Genomic DNA, 22,999 nt, shown 5'->3' on the forward strand with positions numbered 1-22,999 from the left:
CGGGTGCAACTGCACCCGTCGCACAGCTTCCACTCCGCCGGCTCGATTCCGAGCCGGCTTCATCGTGGAAGCCTCTTTCCCGCTGGGCTGGCGGGCGGTCTGAAGGCGACCGCCCGCCAGCCCAGCGGGAAAGTCAGAATTACCGCTGCGGTCTTTCGACCGCGGAACGGTAACCTGACGGCGGGACTTTGGCGGGCGGCCTCCGCCGCCCGCCAAGGTCAGAATGAGGGCCTATATGCTAAGCCTTTAGATCTTCTTGTTACTAATAAATAACCATTTACTTGCTAAAAAAATAGAATGGACCAGTACATGTTGAACTGAAAAATAATAAACCTATTTTTTATGGAAATCTATCCATCACAGTAAATAGGAAGGATATATTTAACTAATTTGTTAAGGTTGAATTTAAATGCTCATCCAAAAGTGTCTTCCACTTTATTTATTCCAAAGGTGGCAATACATGGGCAAGATCATATAATAATTGCAAACTTTGAATATTTGTTCCATTTCAACTTAATGAGGCCTCAACAGTCTGAGTCAGACTAGAAACTACATAATTCATTAGATTTACAAATGTTGACCTATATTATCATTTAAGAAGTACATTAGAATTATGCACCATTGGCATTAGATAACTGACACTTCTAAATGAAGAATTCAAACATGGAGTGTGGATTCACTTCACGGAAACTGATCAAAATAATATAAATACCACTCAAATATTGTTCACTTAAATTTACATGGCTTAGAAACAATTTGTTTTCACCAGATTTAAACTCAAACATCAACAAAGTACTAGCCCTTAAAGTCTATGACATCCAGCTTCAGATGCCTATTTAATAGACCCATTAATATACTTATGTGGTAATGAAGATCAGTATTCAACATTAAGACCCACTGGATCAGCCATAAAGCAGTGATGAAAAGTGTTCCAACTTCTTGGACGGAAAGTGACTATATGAAGTGGCCAATCCAATTAAAGGAATCATAACTTTGTCAAAATGTTTATTAGAGGAAAATGCGCAGAAGAATGTCTTCTTCAGATATGAAAAGCAAGTTGTGTACAACATCTCTCTCCCACATAAACCTTCTCAAATTCCGCTGCAGTGTAGAAAGGAGCTCAAGGCACATCTCTGCAAAGAACACAATTGCTGCTGTTTTTGAGGAGCCTTCCAGCTAACACTGGCCTTTTGGGCCCAACACAAAAAAGGAGTGCTCTTTCCCTCCACTGCCTGTTGTACACAATCTCAAGTTAACTTCTTCGTTGTACAGCACTCCATTACTCCCAGCTATATTTTCAACATATAGCAACATACATACACATTTGCACAAAACCCTTTTAAAGTTCTCAGATTACGATAAACTGTCCAAGTGATTCCTCGTCCAAATCCTCTGCCACCTATTTTCCCCCCACTGGTGATAAAACTATCACTGCTCCCCAGAACTGATACATGTATTTGGGCACTGACATAGATTGTTTTACATGCCAATGTGGTATTGAAATGCTCAATTCCGTATGATCATGAGTGGCTCATAGACCATGTACTTTCAAACTTTAAATATCTCTTAACATTTGGCATACCTAACAGTGCACAAGTCTTGTGTCATATTACATTAAACATTTTTGTGGCATATAGCAGGCTTCCAGGAAGGAAACTGGAGTCAGAGGGGGTCATTCCGACCCGGGGTCGGCGAGAGCACCGCCAACAGGCTGGCGGTGCTCCGCAGGGCATTCTGACCGCGGCGGTATGGCCGCGGTCAGAACAGGAAAACCGGCGGTGTCCCGCCGGTTTTCCGCTGCCCTGAGGAATCCCCCATGGCGGCGCAGCTTGCTGCGCCGCCATGGGGGATTCCGACCCCCTCACCGCCATCCAGTTCCTGGCGGTTCCGACCGCCAGGAACAGGATGGCGGTGAGGGGTGTCGTGGGGCCCCTGCAGTGCCCATGCCAATGGCATGGGCACTGCATGGGCCCCCGTAAGAGGGCCCCACTTTGAATTTCAGTGTCTGCTTAGCAGACACTGAAATTCGCGACGGGTGCTACTGCACCCGTCGCACCCTTCCCACTCCGCCGGCTCCATTCGGAGCCGGCTTCCTCATGGGAAGGGGTTTCCCGCTGGGCTGGCGGGCGGCCTTCTGGCGGTCGCCCGCCAGCCCAGCGGGAAAGCCAGAATGGCCTCCACGGTCTTTTGACCGCGGAGCGGCCATATGGCGGTTCCCGCCAGGCGGGCGGCGACCGCCGCTAGCCGGCCTCAGAATGAGGCCCAGAGTCATTTAATATTTTGTACCATTCACATGTTTTCATGATACAAATGACAATGGAGAAAATGTGTTGTTTACTCCTATGTGGTATTTCGTTTCAAGACCTCAAAAACACTATTTGCATAGAATTGTGCCATAAAAATATTTACCACCGAGGTTGGTCCGCTTGACCCGTACACGCAATGTTTTGTTACAAGGCATAGTCTACTCTTGATAGAACAGTCATTTATTTTCCTGGGAGTTTCTTCAGTGAGGTACTGTGCTTCAACCACCGTCTCGTTACCTCCATAAAATCCATTTAAAAAGTTTGTAAATCTTGTTTAGTCTAATCGTTTGCCTATTCAATTCCAAGTAATTGTCTACCAAACAGTGGCACCAACTAGATGAATCTCAACCCTTCATTACTACACAGTGCTCTTGTATGTTACAGCAATGAAGAACAGGGTCTGTTGAGGTACCAGATGCTTTTATACTCCAAGATCTAGAACAAGGTCTTATATGAATGGTATGATCTCAATTAAAATCCAGAGTTTAAATTCTCCTGGAGATTTGTTGACTTCCCACTGGTTTGGGAGAGATGATAAAAAACACCCTCCCCTACCTTTCCAGTTTTCCTCAACCTAATGGACAGTATTTGTAAACAGAAAGTGTCATGCGGATCCCCTGATGTCCCGGAGAAGGTGTGTGGTTTTAAGTTCCCAAAACGTTGTCCGGTAAGTAGGAAAACCAAAGCTCCCTCTTCTGTTTATGCTGCTGTTTCCTGCTGAGCCTTCAATTTTCCATCACTTCTCCGAGAGCTGTGTTTCAAGAGCAGTCAGGGCAGTACATCTCTGAGATCACTCATCCTCTTTCCTTGGTTCTTGCGTTTCCTCTTCTTGCGCTTTGTGAGCAAAGAAGCCAAGCTAAGAAAAGTAAAATACTATGTCAGTAACTGAAGGTAGATAAACACATAGAAAAAGGTATAGAAGTGTAGTGATTCTTGAGTGGTAACAGATCCATCTAGCATTGATAAAGAGAGGCGATGTAGTCTACATCATGTCCCAAAAATACCTGGTCATCTTATGGAAGAGACCACAGACCTCTGGTAATGTTTGTAATACAATATAAAAAGTAATCAGATTAAGCTACAGCGTACTGTTCTGTTGTTGTTTACTTGTAGCACTCACTCTATGAACTAAGGAGTCCTGGTATTCAGTAAAAATCGGGGAAAAAAATTTAAAGCCAATATTACGGAATTTAGGAAATGAAGAGAACAATGTTAAGCAAAGATTTTCGACCATCAAAAAAGAGAAAACATTTTTGAGAAGAACTGTTTTTCACGTGTGCTAAAGTAAATGTGAAATACATTTAAACATATACATGGTTGGTAATTGACATGTTAAAACTGTACCATAGAACTGTGAAAATGTACAGTAATTGTGGCACCGGTGAGGGTGTCGCAAGCACACTATTCATGCAATTAGACGAAGACGGGCCGTTTTATCATACAATAACGGTTAACAACTGACAGTTTTTTTTTGTTAAGGTGCTGTAAAATGCATTTATATCTAGTGCTCCTGTTTGTTTATTTATGCTATATCCGATGCTTGCAGCCAATAAACGCAGATCAAAATCACAAGATATCCTGATTCACAGATGGATGTCTTTTAATATTTGATCTATTTCAATTTTTGGTGTAGAGTGTTATAAGTTTCTTTTAAAGAGTAAGCTTTAGCTTTTTGCCAAGTTGCAGTTTTACAGTAAAGTCTTATAACAATATAATATGTTAACAGATGCATACAAATAATGTATTTTTGGAGGATTGGCGAACACAGGGTGTTGCCTTCTAGTTGCTTCAGTGTGCTTAAACTCTTGAAAAGAAACAGCAGCTTTGGATGCACGAGTCTTTTGAGTCTGACTGCTGAGGTAATTCTTTTCCAGAAGTTATTTGGTGGTGACCTCTTTGCCATAGAGAAAACTGAATTCTAGGCAAATGTGAAAAGTTCGGTCTACATCAATCTTCTGAACTACGCCCAGATTTATGGGCTTTGTGGCGCAGTCACCTTGCTGCACTGCCCTGTGTCACAGGGGTAGGGAAGGAATGCGCTGTCTTTATCCATTATGGCACATTCATGCCCTTTCCCCCTGCTCTGACGCCTTTTGGCTGCCTAGCGCCAATGCAGGCACCCTTGCATCATGGTGCAAAGGTGCCGCATTGCATGCAGGATTGCTTTTGTGCTGGAAAGGGCACATTCATGCACAAAAACAGTCCTAAGAGGCGTTTTCCTCTTTCTATATGTGCTGCAGAATGCAGCACACAGGAAGAGGAAAGAACAGGAGTAAAAGATATTTCTGCTCGTTAGCCCACAGCTGGGGAGGCATAGGATTTTGGTGCATTCCCAGGTTTACTAAGGTTGGTAAATATGTGAATGCGCCAAAAACCATGGAAACACCCACGCAATACCAATGGAACACCTCCCTAGCTCACAGTAAGGCAATGCAGTGATTTGTGCTGCATTGCCTTAGTCCACATTTTTTAAACCATTCAAAGTTTTTTGAGTGGCTTCAAAAACATGGCTTAGTGGTGTGTGTCACGCACGTACAACATTGCGTGGTGCAAGTATGCCGCAAACCCCTCATAAATATGCCTCAACATGTAGTTGGTTTGGGTCTCAGGTTTGAACTTGCAGCTGCAATAGCCTAGGTACTCAGACTCCAAATGATCAGCCCCGTGCTTACAGCAGTTGAAAGTTTGCTGGGTAACAAGGTGTGCCGCATAGAACAAACGTTACTGATAAATATGTAATTGGGGGTTAAAGATTGTAAATATTTTTGGCCTTTCTGCCAGATGCCACTGAAGGGTTTTCATTGGGAGTTTGATATGATCATGTCTGTGAATACTGAAGCACATTATAATTTGAGATCCCTGAGTAGATTACCATTCTGTAGTAAAGGCATCCTACAAACACTGCTGTTGTGAGTTCCACCTGGTGGTCCGTCTAAAGAGGAGGATCAATTTTTTAAAGTCAGGAGAGCTGCTTATTAACCCGTCTGATTCCTTATCTCAAGACATGAAAGAGCTCAGCATTGAAAATAATTCCTAGGTTCCTTATGTCTAAGTGTATTCCTAGGTCAGGTGAGCAAAGCCACGGACCAATTATTTGGCTCAAAATCAGCCTAATAATCCAGCTATCACTAGGATTTTAGCGTAGCTACATTAATGCAGAAGCAACTCTCAATTCAGTCGGAGATATGCACCAACTATTCACTGATGTTAGCTTTGTGTCCTGGGTTGTTTTCCAGATTGAAACAGATTTTGGTATCATTGGCATACATCTGGAAGCGCTCCTGGTATTGCACAAGAAGGTGTTCTGGAGAGGGTACAGAGATATAATCTCAGGTGACTCCGGGGGTAAACTGCAGACCGCCAACCTTGAGGCTGATTCCACTGACCTGATTGATATTTTTTTCATCATGGTTGTAAAAAAAAAATCGGATCTAGGTTCAGAAATGGCTGCTCAGTTTCTTCAGCCTTTTCAGTGGTATTCCATTGTCCACTGCGTATAGGCTGCAGGGGGGTCAAAACATATTATGGGAGGCAAATGTCTGCCCAAAACTGGAATGACATATCAGATCTTCTGGCTTTCTAGCAATTAAGAGCGTAGATGACCTGGTCACTCTCCCCTAGTTGGGTTTGAGTAGGGCTTCACCCTTCGGAACTTTGTACTTTGTTACTTTTGATCTAAGATTAGGGAGACTGTACACTCAGTTGATTATAGTTTCAGCGTTTTGGGCAGGCTGGCGATGGTAGGCAAATAGAATGTGTAATTAATTTGTTCCTTTTAATTGAGTCAGACTTGACAAAAGTTACTATTTAAAACTGCTAGATCCTAGATTTAAAAAACAAAACAATGAACCACTTACCTTCCACAGGATAAAAATGATCAATGCGAGTAGCAAGAGACCTCCAATAATGCTGCCAATAAGAATCCACAAGGACAGAGGTATGCGTTTCGGGAGAATGACCTCCAGAATCATCTGAAAAGGAAATACGATGCTCAGACAAGGTTATGTTATTTCCCTTACACAACATTTATCCGAGGCACAGGGCACGTGATGTGTACTGTATTTCTAAGGTGACATCTGATTTACTAGAATATCATTCTATAAGAACCACGTCCACTACATCGAGACAGGGCAACAGTGACTTTCCTTGTAAAGAGGCTTTTGCAAGTAGGTATTGCAGGAGAAGAGGGAGAGTGGTGTTAACAGGGTTCTGTAGGGTAACAATCAAATTGCTAGAGGACATTATGTAGAACTCATTCCACGGAGCGTATAGAATTCCAGCTCTTACTTCAGCTTTTCAGTGATTTACCATTTACCCTGCTATGACAAACAGCAGCTAACCTAGGTGAGACCAATGATGTTTCGGGCTTCACCCAAAATGTCGGTGTTTCCCTGCACACATCTGCCAAACACTAAACATAGTGCTTCCACACATGATTGATTAAAAAATACCATAGGTGAGCCATTATCTGGGCTTCTTCTTGTTTATTAACATCCAGTACTGTACAAATACCCACAGAGTTGAGGAATATTGAACTTTTCAAGACAGTGAGCTAGGAATAATTCCAAGAAGTTCTACTCAATTATCCAGAAACAGAAACAAGATGAGGCAAACCTAGAGGTTTTCTTAGATACACTTGACCATATGTTTACTCGCACAGTTGAAAAAATTGCTTCACTAAAGTGTCAAATTAAAATCAGAGGTTAAATCATGTAACAAATTGCACATGCTGAGTAAACTAGTGTGGAGATAAAAAATAAAAAAAACAAGATCAATGGCATTAATCAAACTTTGGGGAATCGCAAAGCACTGTGCAAAAATTATGAGTGTACTAAATGTTGGTTTAGAGCAACAAGATCGTACAACTTGAATGCCATCAACATGGCAACAAACCAGAAATCTTCTCTAAAATGACCACACAAGAGACTTTAAAAAAGGTTCTGTGTACAGTGCAGGAGCACATCCAGCACTTGCACACGTTGTTCAATTCCAAAATAGGATACAGAAGAGAAGACATACCAACATACCAAACATCATGGAAACAACTTGATAACCCAAAATATGTTAACCTCAACGTTAGCAAACACCGACACACATGAGAACCAATGGAGAAGTTGGAAATGCCCAGAAATACTCAAGCTTAAAGCACCCCTTCATGCGCTGCAGCAGCAGCGTAAAGATGTGGTTTGTACAACTGATTCCCAACATCACAAGCCTAGGGAATATATGCACCAGCAATGGAATAGCTCTATGCAACACCAAGACAACAATGACCTTCACTGTGAGAACACTAAAGCAAGTCTGAAAACCTCACCAGTCTAGCAAAATCCTAGAAAATAAACATTTCTTGGAAAGTCTAAGAGTTTGTGAAACCAAACAACCACTACATAGTTGTCAGGTTTCCAGCTGAAGAGGTAAACAGAATAAAAGATTAGCCAGGCATACAATAGGACCACATCCCTCTAGGAAAAAAACAACCTTGCACCACTCGATTCTTCCAGTACTATCAACAGCCTATGTCATTAAGGGCCATGTAAATTCTGAGCAGAAAGCATGAAGAGTTACCAGGAAAGTCAGGATATTCCCTCCACTGGATCAAATCATTTCTGAATTTGGTCAAAAGACTCCACTGGAAGCATTACTTCAGCAATCTAGTGCATTATTGCCATTGTAATCCTCCATTTCTTGGAGACACGTGGAGGCAAAATTGGAACACCATGCTAAGCCTGACTCCCGAAATTACTTATACCTGCAAAGCTGGTCCTTAAAGAAGCTGGAATACTGATGCAGTATCCCCGCTTCCCCACTCAATGGGTCACTACATCAAACTAAATTGAAAAACAAGTAGATTTTTTATATATATATATATATATATATATATATATATATATATATATATATATATATATATATATATATAACCTTGTGGCGGTAACCACTAGGTAGCTATAGTTAGGACCTAGATTCTATATAAAAAGTGTATTTTTACTTGCCTATACCTTTGGCACAGCTTGACAAATCTTCACAAAACTTTCCAAAAGATTTCCCAGTCACGTCAGATGCTGTCTGGAACGTTTTTCGTGATGATCTGGGCAGGGGTGGCTGCGAAAGGGGGTTGGGGGGAACCCCAAAACACTTTTTGCCCCATTTATTTTTCCATAGAGATTTTGAACTACAATAGCACCAAAACTACGGGACGGAATCGTACCAAATTTAGCAGAAAGGTAGGTCCTGGTCAGTGGTTTTAGAGAAATAAAAGAAAATCTAAATTTGTATATCTCGGGATGTGAAGGATTTGCGACCCTTCCCGTTCTTGCGCTGAGATTTGATTGGCTGCCAACATTTCAACAAGGAAGCTGTTGAAGTGTTGTCAACCATCGTGGGACTCAGCTGAAGTCGAATCCCAGAAAAAAATTATAAAAAATACAGAAGAGGCCAGGGTTCAAACACTCTCACCCCTTAGCTCTGGTCCTGGGGTCCCACCCCCCCCCCCCCCCCTCCAGGGCTAAAAAACATTTTTTTAATTATTTGTTACCACAAATTCGCAACAGGGTCACCGCTATTAACCCCACAAACTACGGCATCTTTGATAATGTCAATGTAATATTTGCAGAAAACCTTTTGAAAAAAAAAACTGCATGGCGGGGGCTCGAATTATAGTTACCTTAGGACAGTGAATCCCAACCTTTTTATTGCCGTGGACCGGTAAATGTTTGATAATTTTTCCGTGGCCCGCTTGTTTTGATTTAATAATTTTAATTTAATTGTATTTAAACATGCCTTCAAGATTTGAAGACCTCGGGAGGCCCGGTGCCGATTGATCCGCGGACCGGCACCGGTCCGCGGCCCGGGGGTTGGGGAACACTGCCTTAGGATACGAGTTATAGTTACTTGAGTGTAACTAACTAAAACCGGTGAATTGTTATGGTTTCATACGTTAAAAATGTGAGCCGAACTATAACGTCCCTGTAACTTTTGTTTTTTTACGTGAAGATATATATATATATATATATATATTATATATATAGCACTATTAATGTTCAGAATTGAAGACCTGGTTAGTAAAGTGCTCTGCCACTGCGTAGCTCCACCGGTAAGTGAAGCCCTTCTGTCCCTGAACTCTGACCTCTGTCAGGAGTTCGAGGCCCTCCTCCACCCGCAGGCTTCTGCCTGTGCATCATCCCTGGTGTCTAGTGGGAGAGCTCTGCTCTTCTGCTAGGCTGCCCTCAGCCTCTTTTCTCCTTGTTTTTATTCTTTTATGTGCTCTTCTTTTGTGCCTTTCGCTTCTGCACTTTTCCTCTATCTTTTCCCCATTTTTTCCTCACTCCTCTCATTCTCACATCTCTCTCGTTCTCCCCCTCTCTCTCTCCCTGCCACTGCTGCCCCTGAGGCCTAGCCCCCCTCTCCTGTCCTCTATCCCTGCTGCTGCTGCCCTTGTGGCCCACCCCCCTTTTCGCACTATTTCCTGCTCCCGCTTCCCAGCTCTCCTCTCCTCCCCCCTCCCTACTTAATTGCGCCTGCTGCGCGGTAGGAAGAGCAACCTCACTGACCTAGTCAGTGAACTGCTCTGCCACCGCGTAGCTCCACCGGCAAGTGAAGCCCTTCTGTCCTTGAACTCTGACATATCTCAGGAGTTCGAGGCCCTCCTCCACTCCGTAGGTTTCGGCCTGCGTCTCATCCCTGGTGTCTAGTGGGAGAGCTCTGCTCTTCTGCTATGCTGCCTTCTGACTCTTTTCTCTTTTCTCCTCGTTTTTATTCTTTTGTGTGCTTTTCTTTTTTGCCTTTTGTTTCTGAACTTTTCCTCTATCTTTTCCTCATTTTTGCCTCACTCCTCTCATTCTTGCATCTTTCTCGCTCTCCCCCCTCTCTCTCTCCCTGTTGGTGCTGCCCCCCTCCTCTCTCTTGTTCACTATCCACGCCGCTGCTGCTCCTCCGGCCAGGCCCCTTTTTTTGTGCCGTTTCCCACTCCCATCTCCCAGTTGTCCTCTCCTCACCCGCTCCCTGCTTAATGGTGGCCGTTGCGGGGCAGCACCGTGGGCATGCCTAAGGCACATCCGTATGCGTCTGTCCGTGACCCGAACACGACCAGTGCGGGGACCCCTGGTCCTTCCACCCGCCGCCTCTACATATCAGCAGCACTCATCGCACTCAACCCAGGACTCAACAACAACTGCAAGCAAGCATCCCAAGCTAACACCCACAGTCCCTTCAGCGGCCTCTGCTGCCGCCAAACTTACAACACCATCAAGACCCTTGGACTCAGCACAACCCAACCGCAACAACTCTGACACCGAAAACTCTGAAGTGCCTTCTCCTCAATGTCCGCTCCCTCCATAAACACGCTACCGAAAGCTGGGAACTCCTTGACAGCATCACTCCAGACGTCACGTTCCTCACTGAGACCTGGACCAACACCACCTCAGGCCCGGATATCGCCATCCCCCAGGGATACAAGATCTCGGAATGACCGCCACAGCTGCCCTAGGGGGGAAGTCACCATCGTCCACAGGTCCAACCTCCTGAACACACACTCCGAAGACTCTGAAGAATCTACAAGCCTGGTGGAACACCTCCACTTCAAGCTACACACCAGCCCAACATCCACCATCAGGGGAACCCTCATCTACCGCCCTCCCGCCCCAAGACCACATACACCCTTCGCTGACTCGATCACGGACTGCATCTCCACACAGGCCCTCACAGCCACCAACTACACCCTGCTGGGAGACCTCAACTTCCACCTCAAGAATCTACAAGACCCCAACACCGCATCCCTCCTATACAACCTCCACAACTTAGGACTCTGACAGATCGTGATGGAGCCAACACACTCAGTTGGACACACCCTCAATCCCATCTTCACTACAGGAACCTCTGCTATCTTCAGTCACACCACGGAACTCCTATGGTCAGACCACCGATGCATCCTTTTCACCTTTAACACACCCACCGTCATCAGACCCCAACACTATCACATAAAAACTGGACAAGAATAACCAATGATTAGCTGACCGCCACCCTCGCTATCAGCGCCCCCACCATTGTACATGACGACCCAAACATCGCAGCACACACCTTCCACAAATGGATCACCGACAGCGCCAACACCATAGCCCCCCTCAAAAAGAACATTAGCACCCATGCGAAGAATGCCAGCTGGTTCACCCCCAAACTTCGAGAATCTAGACGCACTTGTCACCGCCTCCAGAAAATCTGGAGAAACACCAAATCCACAAAAGCCCATAGCAACTTCAGAGCCGCCACCACCGCCCACCACCAACTCATCAGAAACACCAGAAAGGAAGCTGTACAAGACAGAATCTCCTCACAAGCACACAACAGCAAGGAACTCTACAGCATCATCAAGGAGTTTGCCAAACCCAACAGTGAAACAACGGACATCCCACCCTCCCAGGACCTCTGTGACAGACTCAACACCTATTTCCACCACAAAATCAAGACCATCTACGAGAGTTTCAGCAAGGACAACCTACGTGCAGAAACCCCTCTACCAAATCCCCCTTACCACCGACGATACGTTGAGAACAATAAAGTCCATACACTCCAGGGCCCACACGGACCCATGCCCCCAGTACATTTTCAACAGAGTCGCAGGCCTCATCGCCCCCAAGCTCCACCTCACCATCAACCGCTCACTGGCTGCCGCCACCTTCCCCGACAACTGGAAACACGCCAAGATCAATCCTCTCCTCAAGAAACCCTCAGCAGACCCCACCAACCTCATAAACGTCAGGCCCATCTACCTACTTCCATTTCCTGCGAAAGTAATTGAAAAAGCATTCAATAGCCAACTTGCCACATTTATAGAAGACCACAAGATCCTCAACATCTCCCAATCTGGATTCAGGAAAAACCATAGCACTGAACCAGCCCTCCTGCTGCAACAGACAACATCCGCTCCTTGCTGGACAAGGGAGAGACGGCAGCAGACATCCTAGTAGACTTGTCGGCGGCTTTCGACACAGTCTCCCATCACACCCTGATAAGAAGACTCCACAAAGCCGGCATCAGAGACAAGGCCCTCGACTGGATCCAATCCTTCCTCTCTGGCAGAACTCAACGAGTAAGACTCACCCCCTTCCTCGCAGATCCCACACCCACCACCTGCGGAGTGCTCCGGGAATCCTCCCTCAGCCCCACATTGTTTAAAGTCTAATTGACCCCGCTAGCCACCCTCGTCAGAAGCTACAGAACAAACATCATCTCCTACGCCAACACCCAACTCATCCTCTCCCTCTCCAACGAACACGTCAAAGCCAGACACAACTTCTGCGGAGGCCAACTAGATGAGAAACAGCTGCCTTCAACTCAATGCAAACAAGACAGAAGTACTCATCATGGGCCCTCAACCCAACGTGTGGAATGACTCCTGGTGGCCACCCACCCTCAGAAACCCGCCCATCCCCTCCAGCCAAGCCCGCAACCTCAGAATCATCCTGGACTCCGACCTCAGCACGAACTATCAAATCAACTCAGTCACCTGCACCTGCTTTCGCACCCTCCACCTCCTACGCAAGTCCTTCAAGTGGATCCCCCTCGAACATAGGAAGACCGTCACACACAACTTCATCACCAGCAGACTGGACTATGGCAACGGACTCTACGCCGGAATCAACAAGAAACTCACCCCCAAACTACAAAACATCCAGAACACCGCCGCCAGACTGGTCATCGACCTACCTCGACACTGCCACACCTCGCAACACCTGCGTACACTGCATTGGCTCCCCTTAGAGAAAAGAATCACCTTCAAGATTCTCACCTACATACACAAAGCCCTCCACAACACCGGACTAGCCTACCTGAACCAGGGACTCAACTTCCCACAGGGCCCTACGCTCAGCCCAGCTCTCTCTTGCAGAAGTACCCCGCATCAGGAAAACCAGAACAGGAGGACACTCCTTCTCCTACCTCGCAGCCACCGCCTGAAACGCCCTTCCTCTCCACATCAGACAAACCAACTCCCTCCTCAGCTTCACGAAGGAACTGAAGACATGGCTTTTTTAAGAACCACCTCACCAGTAAATGCTACATTCCTCCCTCCCCATCCCCCCCAGTGCCTTGAGACCCTAACAGATGAGTAGTTGCGCTTTACAAGCACTGATTGACTGATTGAAGAAAAGTAAGGCTATCCACTGAAGTTTCGAAATAAGGGAAGAGGTAAAAAAAAAAATGATATATGGGTTGCTTGGTCAGGGTGTATTGCAACCCACCCTGAAATGAAGAAGAAAGGGCAATGATGAAAGAAGACAGCACAAAAAAATGAAGAGGTAAGACAGGAGGCAAAATGGTGTATGGTATAAAGGAGAACAGAAAAAATAAGAACAAAAAAACAAGTGGTCACTTGATTGGGGAAAGGGGAGATGGAAGGGAGGCAATCAGGAAACAATGGGAATCGAAACAGGAGTAAGCAAATAATGATGAATTAGGTGATAAGGGGAGGAGATGCTAAAGGCAAGGTAAGATGCATCAGGGAGGAGAGGATGTGAGAGTAAGGGCCAGGAACTTGTATGGCATTTCCCTTTGCAAATACATTATACTAGAAAGAACTCAAGAAGATGGGATGGCCTGACCATCGACAACACAATCGTAGTCGGTTAAGGAGCATGAAAAACAATTTTCAGATGGATAACTTCCATTACAAAGTCTCAGAAGGCAAGTCTTTGCTTCTCTATGTTCACTTCTTTTAGAAACCCTGTCAAGATCTGAAATATTGTAGAGGGGAAGATTTGTCTCCCAGTCCATCCTAACCTCTCTCCGATGTGTTGATTCTTCCAGAAAAAGCATGCTGTTCTCATTGGCATCCAACATGAACGTGCTGACGATCAGGACTGACTTGAATTTTGCCTGATAGTTCAGAAAAGAGGAGAGATTAAAAAGCATTAGTGTATTGAAAATACAATTTGGACCTCACTAAGCAGAACAAATCAGTTCAATTATTGTATAGTGAATGCAAATTAAGAAAAAATAAATAGATGTGTTTTTATCATTTTCACTCATTTAGGAATTCAATTGGCATAGATTAGGTCCCAGGGGGTCACTGAAGAGCTATACAGCCTGAGTCAAAGATTTATGTAGGGAACAGGCTGACTACTATGAGACAGTACAAACCTATGCTTTAAAAAAAATAATACTTGCTTCATCTGCTCCTGTTTCATGGTTTTATTTGCTTTGCTTAACTAGGTTGTAGATTTCGTTACGTTCACTATGGATACTGGTTGGCTGTTTCAAATTGTTTGAATGATTGAAGGAAATGGACATTTGCAACCTGCCTTAATATGGAGTCAATCATTTTCACCTGATCACTTTCTAGTGGGGAACATTTCCCCCTTTCCAGTCAACCACCAGCATTGCCAAAGCCAACAGGTCTCGTGGGGGAGGGAAGAGAAGCACATGGATGAGAGAGGGCAACTTTGAATGGGACGGGAAACAAGCACACAAAGGGAGTCAGTTGAAAAATGTATGCACTTGTGGATTGATTAAGCAAAAAAGAAAAAAGTAGTTCTCTAAAGTGAGCAGTGTAAGGACACAAGTAAAGAGGATCAGCTCCAGGAAGGTACAAACACAACATGGATTACACAAGCTAATGTATAAAAAGCAAACCAATGCGAGTGACAATAAAGCCAATCAGTAGGAAGCAATGGGCTATGGTAACTAATTGGTATGTCGTTAACAGACATCTTGTGCTGTCTGGTAGGCTCGACCTAAAAACCTACAGTGCAACCCAACACATATACATTCTATCCACATACTAACAGGCACTTGAATATAGACAGAAGGACAAATAGAGCGATGATGGGCCAGAGAGAAATTACACCAACATGCATCGCTGCTCACACTGACCAACAGACATATGCATGAACAGAGATCCACAGTTATAATGATCTCTACCACAAAATGCACACAAGTATGCAAGTACCCATGCACATGTACATACAATAATAGACATAGGTATTCATCAACATAGGACAAAAGACCTGTGGACCATACCCTGTATTATCAGGTGCTGGAACAACGGACACTGTTAATTGGGCAGAGCGTTAGGCCCTTCCCACCTTGGGCATAATGTTATTCCCCATTTATTACACCCTACAGACATCCATGCACACACAGAAACTGACTGAAGTGGATAGATAGGCTAACAGAGGCACCTCTGGGCATAGAAACACATTTCCATTTATACAGACACAGCAGAGATAGGCATGCATACACACACAAAATATGTACACATACATTCACAAACAGGCACTCATAGAGGTGTAAAGGACAAGCAGAGAGTAATGACTAAACGTATGGATGGGCAGATTGACATATCAATTATTGTGTGTTTGGTTTAGGGGAGTCTCAGATGTGTAGTTTAACTAATAGCCAGCTCTTCTGCAGAGGAGGTCACATTTGAGGTACAGGAATTAGTAGATGGAGAGTCAACGCCTATCCAATTATTGCCATCTCCAGAAGAAATCACTTCAATTGGGTAATGGAAGAAGTCAATTTCCTAGTACATCCAACCCTGCTCTCATTTGACTGATCATCAATACAGTACCCTCTGCATGCCCATTTAATTCTCTTTAGTACCAGCATTTGTATTGTTTAAGGTTGTCAGATCTCTCCATTTAACATATATTCATCACTTCGGTTTAGCAATGATCAATATATTTTAGGAATGTAAGTTCAATGTAAGCCTTGGCATTTACTTTACGATCTGTGATTTGAATGGATTAACGCTTATAAGAGATTCTTTCACATTACTAATGTATTGCCAGAAAAATACATTGATTGACCCAGAAACATTCAAAGAGGTTATGAAGTGAAGGTGCAATTAGAACTCCGGGTTTCACCATAGAAAACGTGGACACTTTGATACATCTAGTAAGAGATGTTAAGAAAAAGAGATGTACAACGTACAAAAAAGTAAAAGTCAAAATAAAATGCATGGATCAGTGTATTGAATTGTATTAAAAGTTTAAGGTTATGATGATGCTTGGGTGATAGTAAGGTATGATGTAAAGGTAAAGGTGATGTTGTAAGGTGTACAGGTAGGGGTAAGGGAAAGAGTCATGTTTGGGCCAACCAGAATTTTGTTAGTGTTAGGTTAACATTGGGGTAGGTTTAAATAAAGGGCTGGTGTAAGGGAAGATGTTATGGTATCAATTGGAGAAAGTGTTTTTGTTAGGATTGGAGCAAAGATTAGGGATGCAGAAAGGGATGAGCTTAAAATTAGTTTATGTTGAGATGGTGGGCTAGATTAAGAGTAATGCAAGGTTTAAATGAAAGTGTGAGAGATAATATATGATTGTGTGGTAGAAGACTGGAATGGGAGGTAACATGGTGGTAAGCCCTGTAAGATAGCACAGAAAATATGTCCTACAGCAAAAAATGTTACGGTTAAAGGGGTGGGTGAGGCGTAACATTTAGGAGTTAAGAATTCCTGTATTTGTACAATCCACATGTGTAGCAGTACACATTTTACTAGCTAGCCACAATGTTGCCTCTACTTTTTTTAATTCTAGTTTTTTACAAACAATTCTAAATTCAGCATTTACTTCAAACCCAGTATTGACCAGCTCAGAGGGCTTCAGCAAGATTTTATAAAAGCATTTTAAGATTAACCAAAATTACCTTGGCAAAGAAGTCATTGTGAATTACCCGGAGCACTTTCAATGAGATTTCAGTGTTCCTCTCCAGACTGTGAAGCCGGCATTGAACAATCTCACACCAAGTGTTGCTGCAGTTCTGCAGGTAAGAAATAATGCATGTTTAATATATAGTTTCAAAGTTTAACAGACCTTATTAAGATTCTTAAACACAAGGCAGTCACAGAGGTTGTCTGTGGCTCACAGTTTGCATCTCACTGTCGGTGTTCGAGACAGCCAGGTGAAAATGTGATAACTGCACACACCCATTATCTCCACACCCTCCAAATGACAGAACATTTCCTAGAAGATCTTTCCAGTAAGCCTTAAAACAAGCGTTAGTGTCTAACGAAGAATGTGTTTTGCCTACACAAATATAGTGTGCGTATTGTACAGGGAGGTGCTCTGAACTTTGGATTTATCTAAATTTCACCAGGAATAAAATAGAATAACTAACAGAGTATTTAGCATTAGTTTTGTATTCCTCGAAATACAATCTAATATTACCTTAAAGTCTAAAGTAAGATAAGAGTAATAATGGATAAATAAGTAACTGTTTTAATGAAATATTTGTGAATTTCTAACAGAATTTTGGTGCTCGAAAAAATAAATCTTTGGTTGCATACTTCTGGATGGGTGGTGGTGAGAACAACTCAAAACCTGCCATTGAAGAGTAGTAGAACATCTCCGATCTATGTGACTCCTCCCGGGTCAGAATTTTTAGGTCCCAGCCTACCGGACAGCGCAGCTGTTTGGTTTGCTAAAAACGTTTTAGGGACCTCCAGAAAGTTGACTTAGGAAAGCATTCCGCTTGTTGGCCAAATTTGGTTTTGTGGTTTGTAGCTCACACTTTCTGGCTTTCTATTTGCTGGCTTTATTTGCTTTAGGCTCTCCAGGTTCAGTTTGTCCCTCCTGTTCCCTAAACCATGTTTACTGTATTCTTCCACAAACTCACTTTCTGCAAACATGCCTTTCTTTAAACCTAGTTCTTATATTGTCACAAATGCTGTGCATTCAAAGACAGAGGTCAGGCTGTCTCTCCAGGGAGCCTGGTGTTTATTCTTCCTTCTCTGACTTCAAAGTGAGAACATTTATGTGACAATCCTGCTAAGTACCCATGTAAGACGAGAAGGAATGTTTTTTTTCTAGCATGGTACAAATGAAGCGCATTTTGTTTGTAATTCTGAAGTGTGATGGGAACAAATATTTGAATACGATCAAAACACATCAATCACTAGGTGATGACATTTGCACATATCGTTTATGTGCAGTAAAACCGTATTTCGGTGCAAATGTAATGGATATTTCAACTGAAATGTGTTTCTGTAATGGCAGGGCACTATCACACCATGCATACTCCACAATACCTCACTCTACTTAATCTAACCCCAATCAAGCCCACCCCACTCCAATCTACCCCACACCACCCCAATCTATTGCACCCCACTCAAATCTACACCACTCTAGTCCTATCTATTCCATTCTATCACACTTCACTATCTATTCCATTCTATCCCACTTCACTTCAATCTACCAAACTGCAATCTACCACAATCAATCCCACTCCAATGTGCCTTAATTCAACCCACTCCACTCCAATCTACCCAAATCACTCCAATCTACTCACATCCACTCCAATCTACTCCACTCCAATCTACTCCACCCCAATCTACTCAACTCCAATTTGCCCCACGTCATTCCAATGTACCCCACTCCACACCAAACTCCATAGCAATCTATCCAACTCCTCTCCACTCTATTCTATCCCACTCCAATCTACCACACTCCACTCCACTACAATCTACCCCATTCCAATTCACTGTCATCTACCCCACTCCAATCGAACCCACTCCACCCCAGTCCCCCTCACTCCAACCTACCCCACCCTGCTGTACCCCAATCTACCCTACTCCAATCTATTCCTCCACAGTATTCCACACCCCAATCTACTCCTATCTACTCTACTCCACAATACCCCACTCAAATCATCCTTCTTCAATCTACCTCACTCAGTCTACCCCACTCCATTCCAATTTACTCCACTCTAATCCACCCAATCTACCCCACTTTATCACTCTAATCTACCCCACTTTATCACTCTAATCTACCCCACTGCACTCCACTCCAGTCTACCCCACTCCACTGCACTCTTACCCAATCTCCCTCCTCTCCATTCTATCTAGCTCCACTCCACCCCAATCTACCCCACTCTAATCTACCCAATTCAGTCCACCCAATCTACCCCACTTCACTCTACCCTAATCTACCACACTCTATTCCACTCTACCTTAATCTACCACACTCCACTTCAATCTACCCCATGACACTCAAATCTACCCCACTCCAGTCAATCAAATCCACTTTACTCCAATCAACCCTGCTCCACTCCACCCCAAACTACCCAACTCCAGTCTACCCATCTAGCCACCCTACTCCAATCTACCCCAATCTATCCAACTCCCAACTGTTCCACTCCTATCTATCTCACTTCAGTCTACCCTTCTCCATTCCAGTCTACCCCACTTCACTCCAATCTAACCCACCATAATACACCCAATCTATCCCACTCCAAAATGCTCCTCCCCACCCTAATCTACCCCACTCCAATCTACTCCTCTCTACTCCAGTCTACCCCACTCCACTCAAATCTACCTCACTCCACTCCAATATACCCATATCCACTGCATTCTATACTTCCCCAGCTACCCCACTCTGCTTCAATCTACCCCAATATATCTCATTCCACTCTACCACAATCTACACTTCTCCAATTTGCGCCCCTCCACTCCAATCTATCTCACTCCACCACAACTGCCCCACTCCAATCTACCCCACTCCACCCAATCTACTCCACCCCAGTCTACCCCAATTCATTCTACCTGGCTCCAATATACCCCAATCTACTCCACTCTACCCCAATCTATCCCACACTAGCCCAATCCACCCGCTCCAATCGACCCCACACCACTCCAATCTATGCCACTCCCCTAGTCTATCCTACTCCACTCTACCACACTCCCCTTTACCCAAATCTTACCCACTCCACTTCACCCCAATCTACACCACTCAAATCTACCACACTCCACTCAAATCCACCTCACTCCAATCCAACCCAGTCCACCCTAGTTTGCCCCACTCCACCCCAATCACCCCTACTCCAATTTATCTTGCTCCAATCCACCCCTCCCCAATCTAAACCACTCCAATCTAAACCACTCCAATCTAAACCACTCCAATCTACTCCACTCCAATCTACTCCACTCCAATCTACTCCACTCCAATCTACTCCACTCCAATCTATCCCACTCCAATCTATCCCACTCCACCCCAATGTACTCTACCCCGCCCCACTCTACCCCACTCCAAACCACCCCACTCCAATCATCCCTCTTCAATCTACCCCAGTCCATTCCAATCTATCCCACTCAAATCTACCACACTTCACTCAAATCCACCTCACTCCAATCTAACCCAGTCCACCCTAGTTTGCCCCACTCCACCCCAATCTCCCCTACTCCAATCTATCTTGCTCCAATCCACCCCACCCCAATCTAAACCACTCCAATCTACTCCAGTCTACTCCACTCCAATCTACTCTACCCCATTCTATCCCACTCCACCCCAATGCACTCTACCCGCCCCACTCTACCCCACTCCAGTCATCCCTCTTCAATTGACCCCACTCCATTACAATCTACCCTACTCTAATCTACCCAATCTACTTCACTCCAACCTAATCTACCCCACTACACTCCACTCTTCCCCATCTATCTATCTCACTCCACTCCAATCTCGACTCCACTCCAATCTAACCAACTCCACTCCATCCCACTCCCATCTACCCTGCTCCAATCTACCCAATCTAACCCACTCCACTCTACTTCAATCTACCACACTCCATTCTACTCTACCAAATCTACCCTACTCCACTACATCACATACCACTCAAATCTACCCTACTCCACTCCAGTCCAGTCTAACCCACTTCACCCAACTCCAGCCAAATCCAACCCACTCCAGTCTACCTTACCCCACTCTCACCAAACTACCTTTCTCCAATCTACCCCATTCAATCTGCCCCACACCAATCTACCCCAATCTACTCTAATCCAGTCTACTTCACTCCACTCCAATCTACCCAACCCTAACCTAATCTACCCCACTCCAGTCTATCTCACCCCAGTCTGCCCCACCCCATTTTTATCTAACCCACATCACTCTACCGAACTCCACTCCAACCTACTCCATTCAATTTACCCTTCTTAAATCTAACACAATCTGCCCCACTTCATCTAGCTCACTCCAGTCTACCCCACTCCACCCTAACCTACCCCACTCCACTTTACCTCACTCCACACCAATCTACCTCACTCCACTCTAATATACCCCACTCTAATCTACCCCACTCCTCCACTCCAATCTACATCACTCCTCCACTCCAATCTACCTCACTCTACTCTAATCTACTCCACTCTAATCTACCCCACTCCAATCTATCTACTCCACTCTAATCTACCCCACTCCAATCTATCTACCCCACTCCAATTTACCCTACTTCAATCTACCCCACTCTAATCTACCCCACTCTAATCTACCCCACTCTAATCTACCCCACTCTAATCTACCCCACTCTAATCTACCCCACTCTAATCTACCCCACTCTAATCTACCCCACTCCAATCTACCCCACTCCAATCTACCCCACTCCAATCTACCCCACTCCAATCTACCCCACTCCAATCTACCCCACTCCAATCTACCCCACTCCAATCTACCCCACTCCAATCTACCCCACTCCAATCTACCCCACTCCAATCTACCCCACTCCAATCTACCCCACTCCAATCTACCCCACTCCAATCTACCCCACTCCAATCTACCCCACTCCAATCTACCCCACTCCAATCTACCCCACTCCAATCTACCCCACTCCAATCTACCCCACTCCAATCTACCCCACTCCAATCTACCCCACTCCAATCTACCCCACTCCAATCTACCCCACTCCAATCTACCCCACTCCAATCTACCCAACTCCAATCTACCCAACTCCAATCTACCCAACTCCAATCTACCCCACTCCAATCTACCCCACTCCAATCTACCCCACTCCAATCTACCCCACTCCAATCTACCCCACTCCAATCTACCCCACTCCAATCTACCCCACTCCAATCTACCCAACTCCAATCTACCCAACTCCAATCTACCCAACTCCAATCTACCCAACTCCAATCTACCCAACTCCAATCTACCCAACCCATTCCAATCTACCCCACACCAATCTACCCCACACCAATCTACCCCAGTGCCAGTGGCCTGGACACCTCCCCAAATAATGGCTTTTTCTCTCCTCTTACCATGGCTATGAAGGAGGGAGCTTCATTTGCTATGGTGGTGGGAAGGGCAGCCTGAACCTTCAGCTGCTCTCTGTGGCTGTGAAGACGAACGTCTTGACCGAGGTGCTTCAGCCAGGAGTCACAGCTTCTGAACTGCTTCTCCCATTTAATGAGGCCCTCACGAACATCTTATTAGGGCCTTGTCCAAGCCCTGCAGTGGGTCACTGAGGGACCCCAGTTTCTTCACCCAGCACTCCAACCCAGAGAGCTTGGTGGTCCAAGCCTCCACCTCTAGAGTAAATCCTGGCACATTTACACTGTAGCGTACAGGGAATCCAAGAGGCTGCATACTTTGGAAAAGAAGATATTTTCTCCCGCCAGCCTGCCACTGCGGTCAGGGAACACTGTGTGCCTTTTGAGCTGATGCTCCCATTCACTCCGGTACTCAGTTGCACAGGTGCTGCCTATGGTCTTGGAAGAGGCTCAAGACGTATTCTCCCAAGCTACTGCTAACAGGAGGGACACAGCTATGTTTGCCATATGTTGTGGACTGGCTAAGACCGACTCACTAGGCAGAGCAGTTTCATAGTTGGTGTCCCTTAGGCCCCACACCTGGTTGAGAACCACTGGCTTTTCAGGGGGTGTCCAGGCCTTGTTCACAGGCATGCAGAGCTATGACCTTGTCCTTGGGCATTTCCAG

General features: G+C 44.9%; 1 protein-coding gene across 2 annotated transcripts in view; it reads right to left on the bottom strand.

Moving 5' to 3' along the window:
• Positions 1-419: 419 nt before the first annotated feature.
• ITGA10 (integrin subunit alpha 10) overlaps positions 420-22,999 on the bottom strand; it is a 285,816-nt gene continuing 263,236 nt past the window's right edge. For both annotated transcript variants that reach the window (XM_069217945.1, XM_069217946.1), the window contains exons 27-30: positions 16,947-17,060; positions 14,079-14,174; positions 6,164-6,277; positions 420-3,162 (exon numbers count right to left, since the gene is read on the bottom strand). In XM_069217945.1, coding sequence (XP_069074046.1) covers positions 3,097-3,162; positions 6,164-6,277; positions 14,079-14,174; positions 16,947-17,060 — 390 coding nt within the window. In that variant the 3' untranslated portion in view covers positions 420-3,096. The remainder of the gene's footprint in view (positions 3,163-6,163; positions 6,278-14,078; positions 14,175-16,946; positions 17,061-22,999) is intronic.

Source organism: Pleurodeles waltl, chromosome 12 (assembly GCF_031143425.1).
Source record: "Pleurodeles waltl isolate 20211129_DDA chromosome 12, aPleWal1.hap1.20221129, whole genome shotgun sequence".
NCBI lineage: Eukaryota > Metazoa > Chordata > Amphibia > Caudata > Salamandridae > Pleurodeles > Pleurodeles waltl.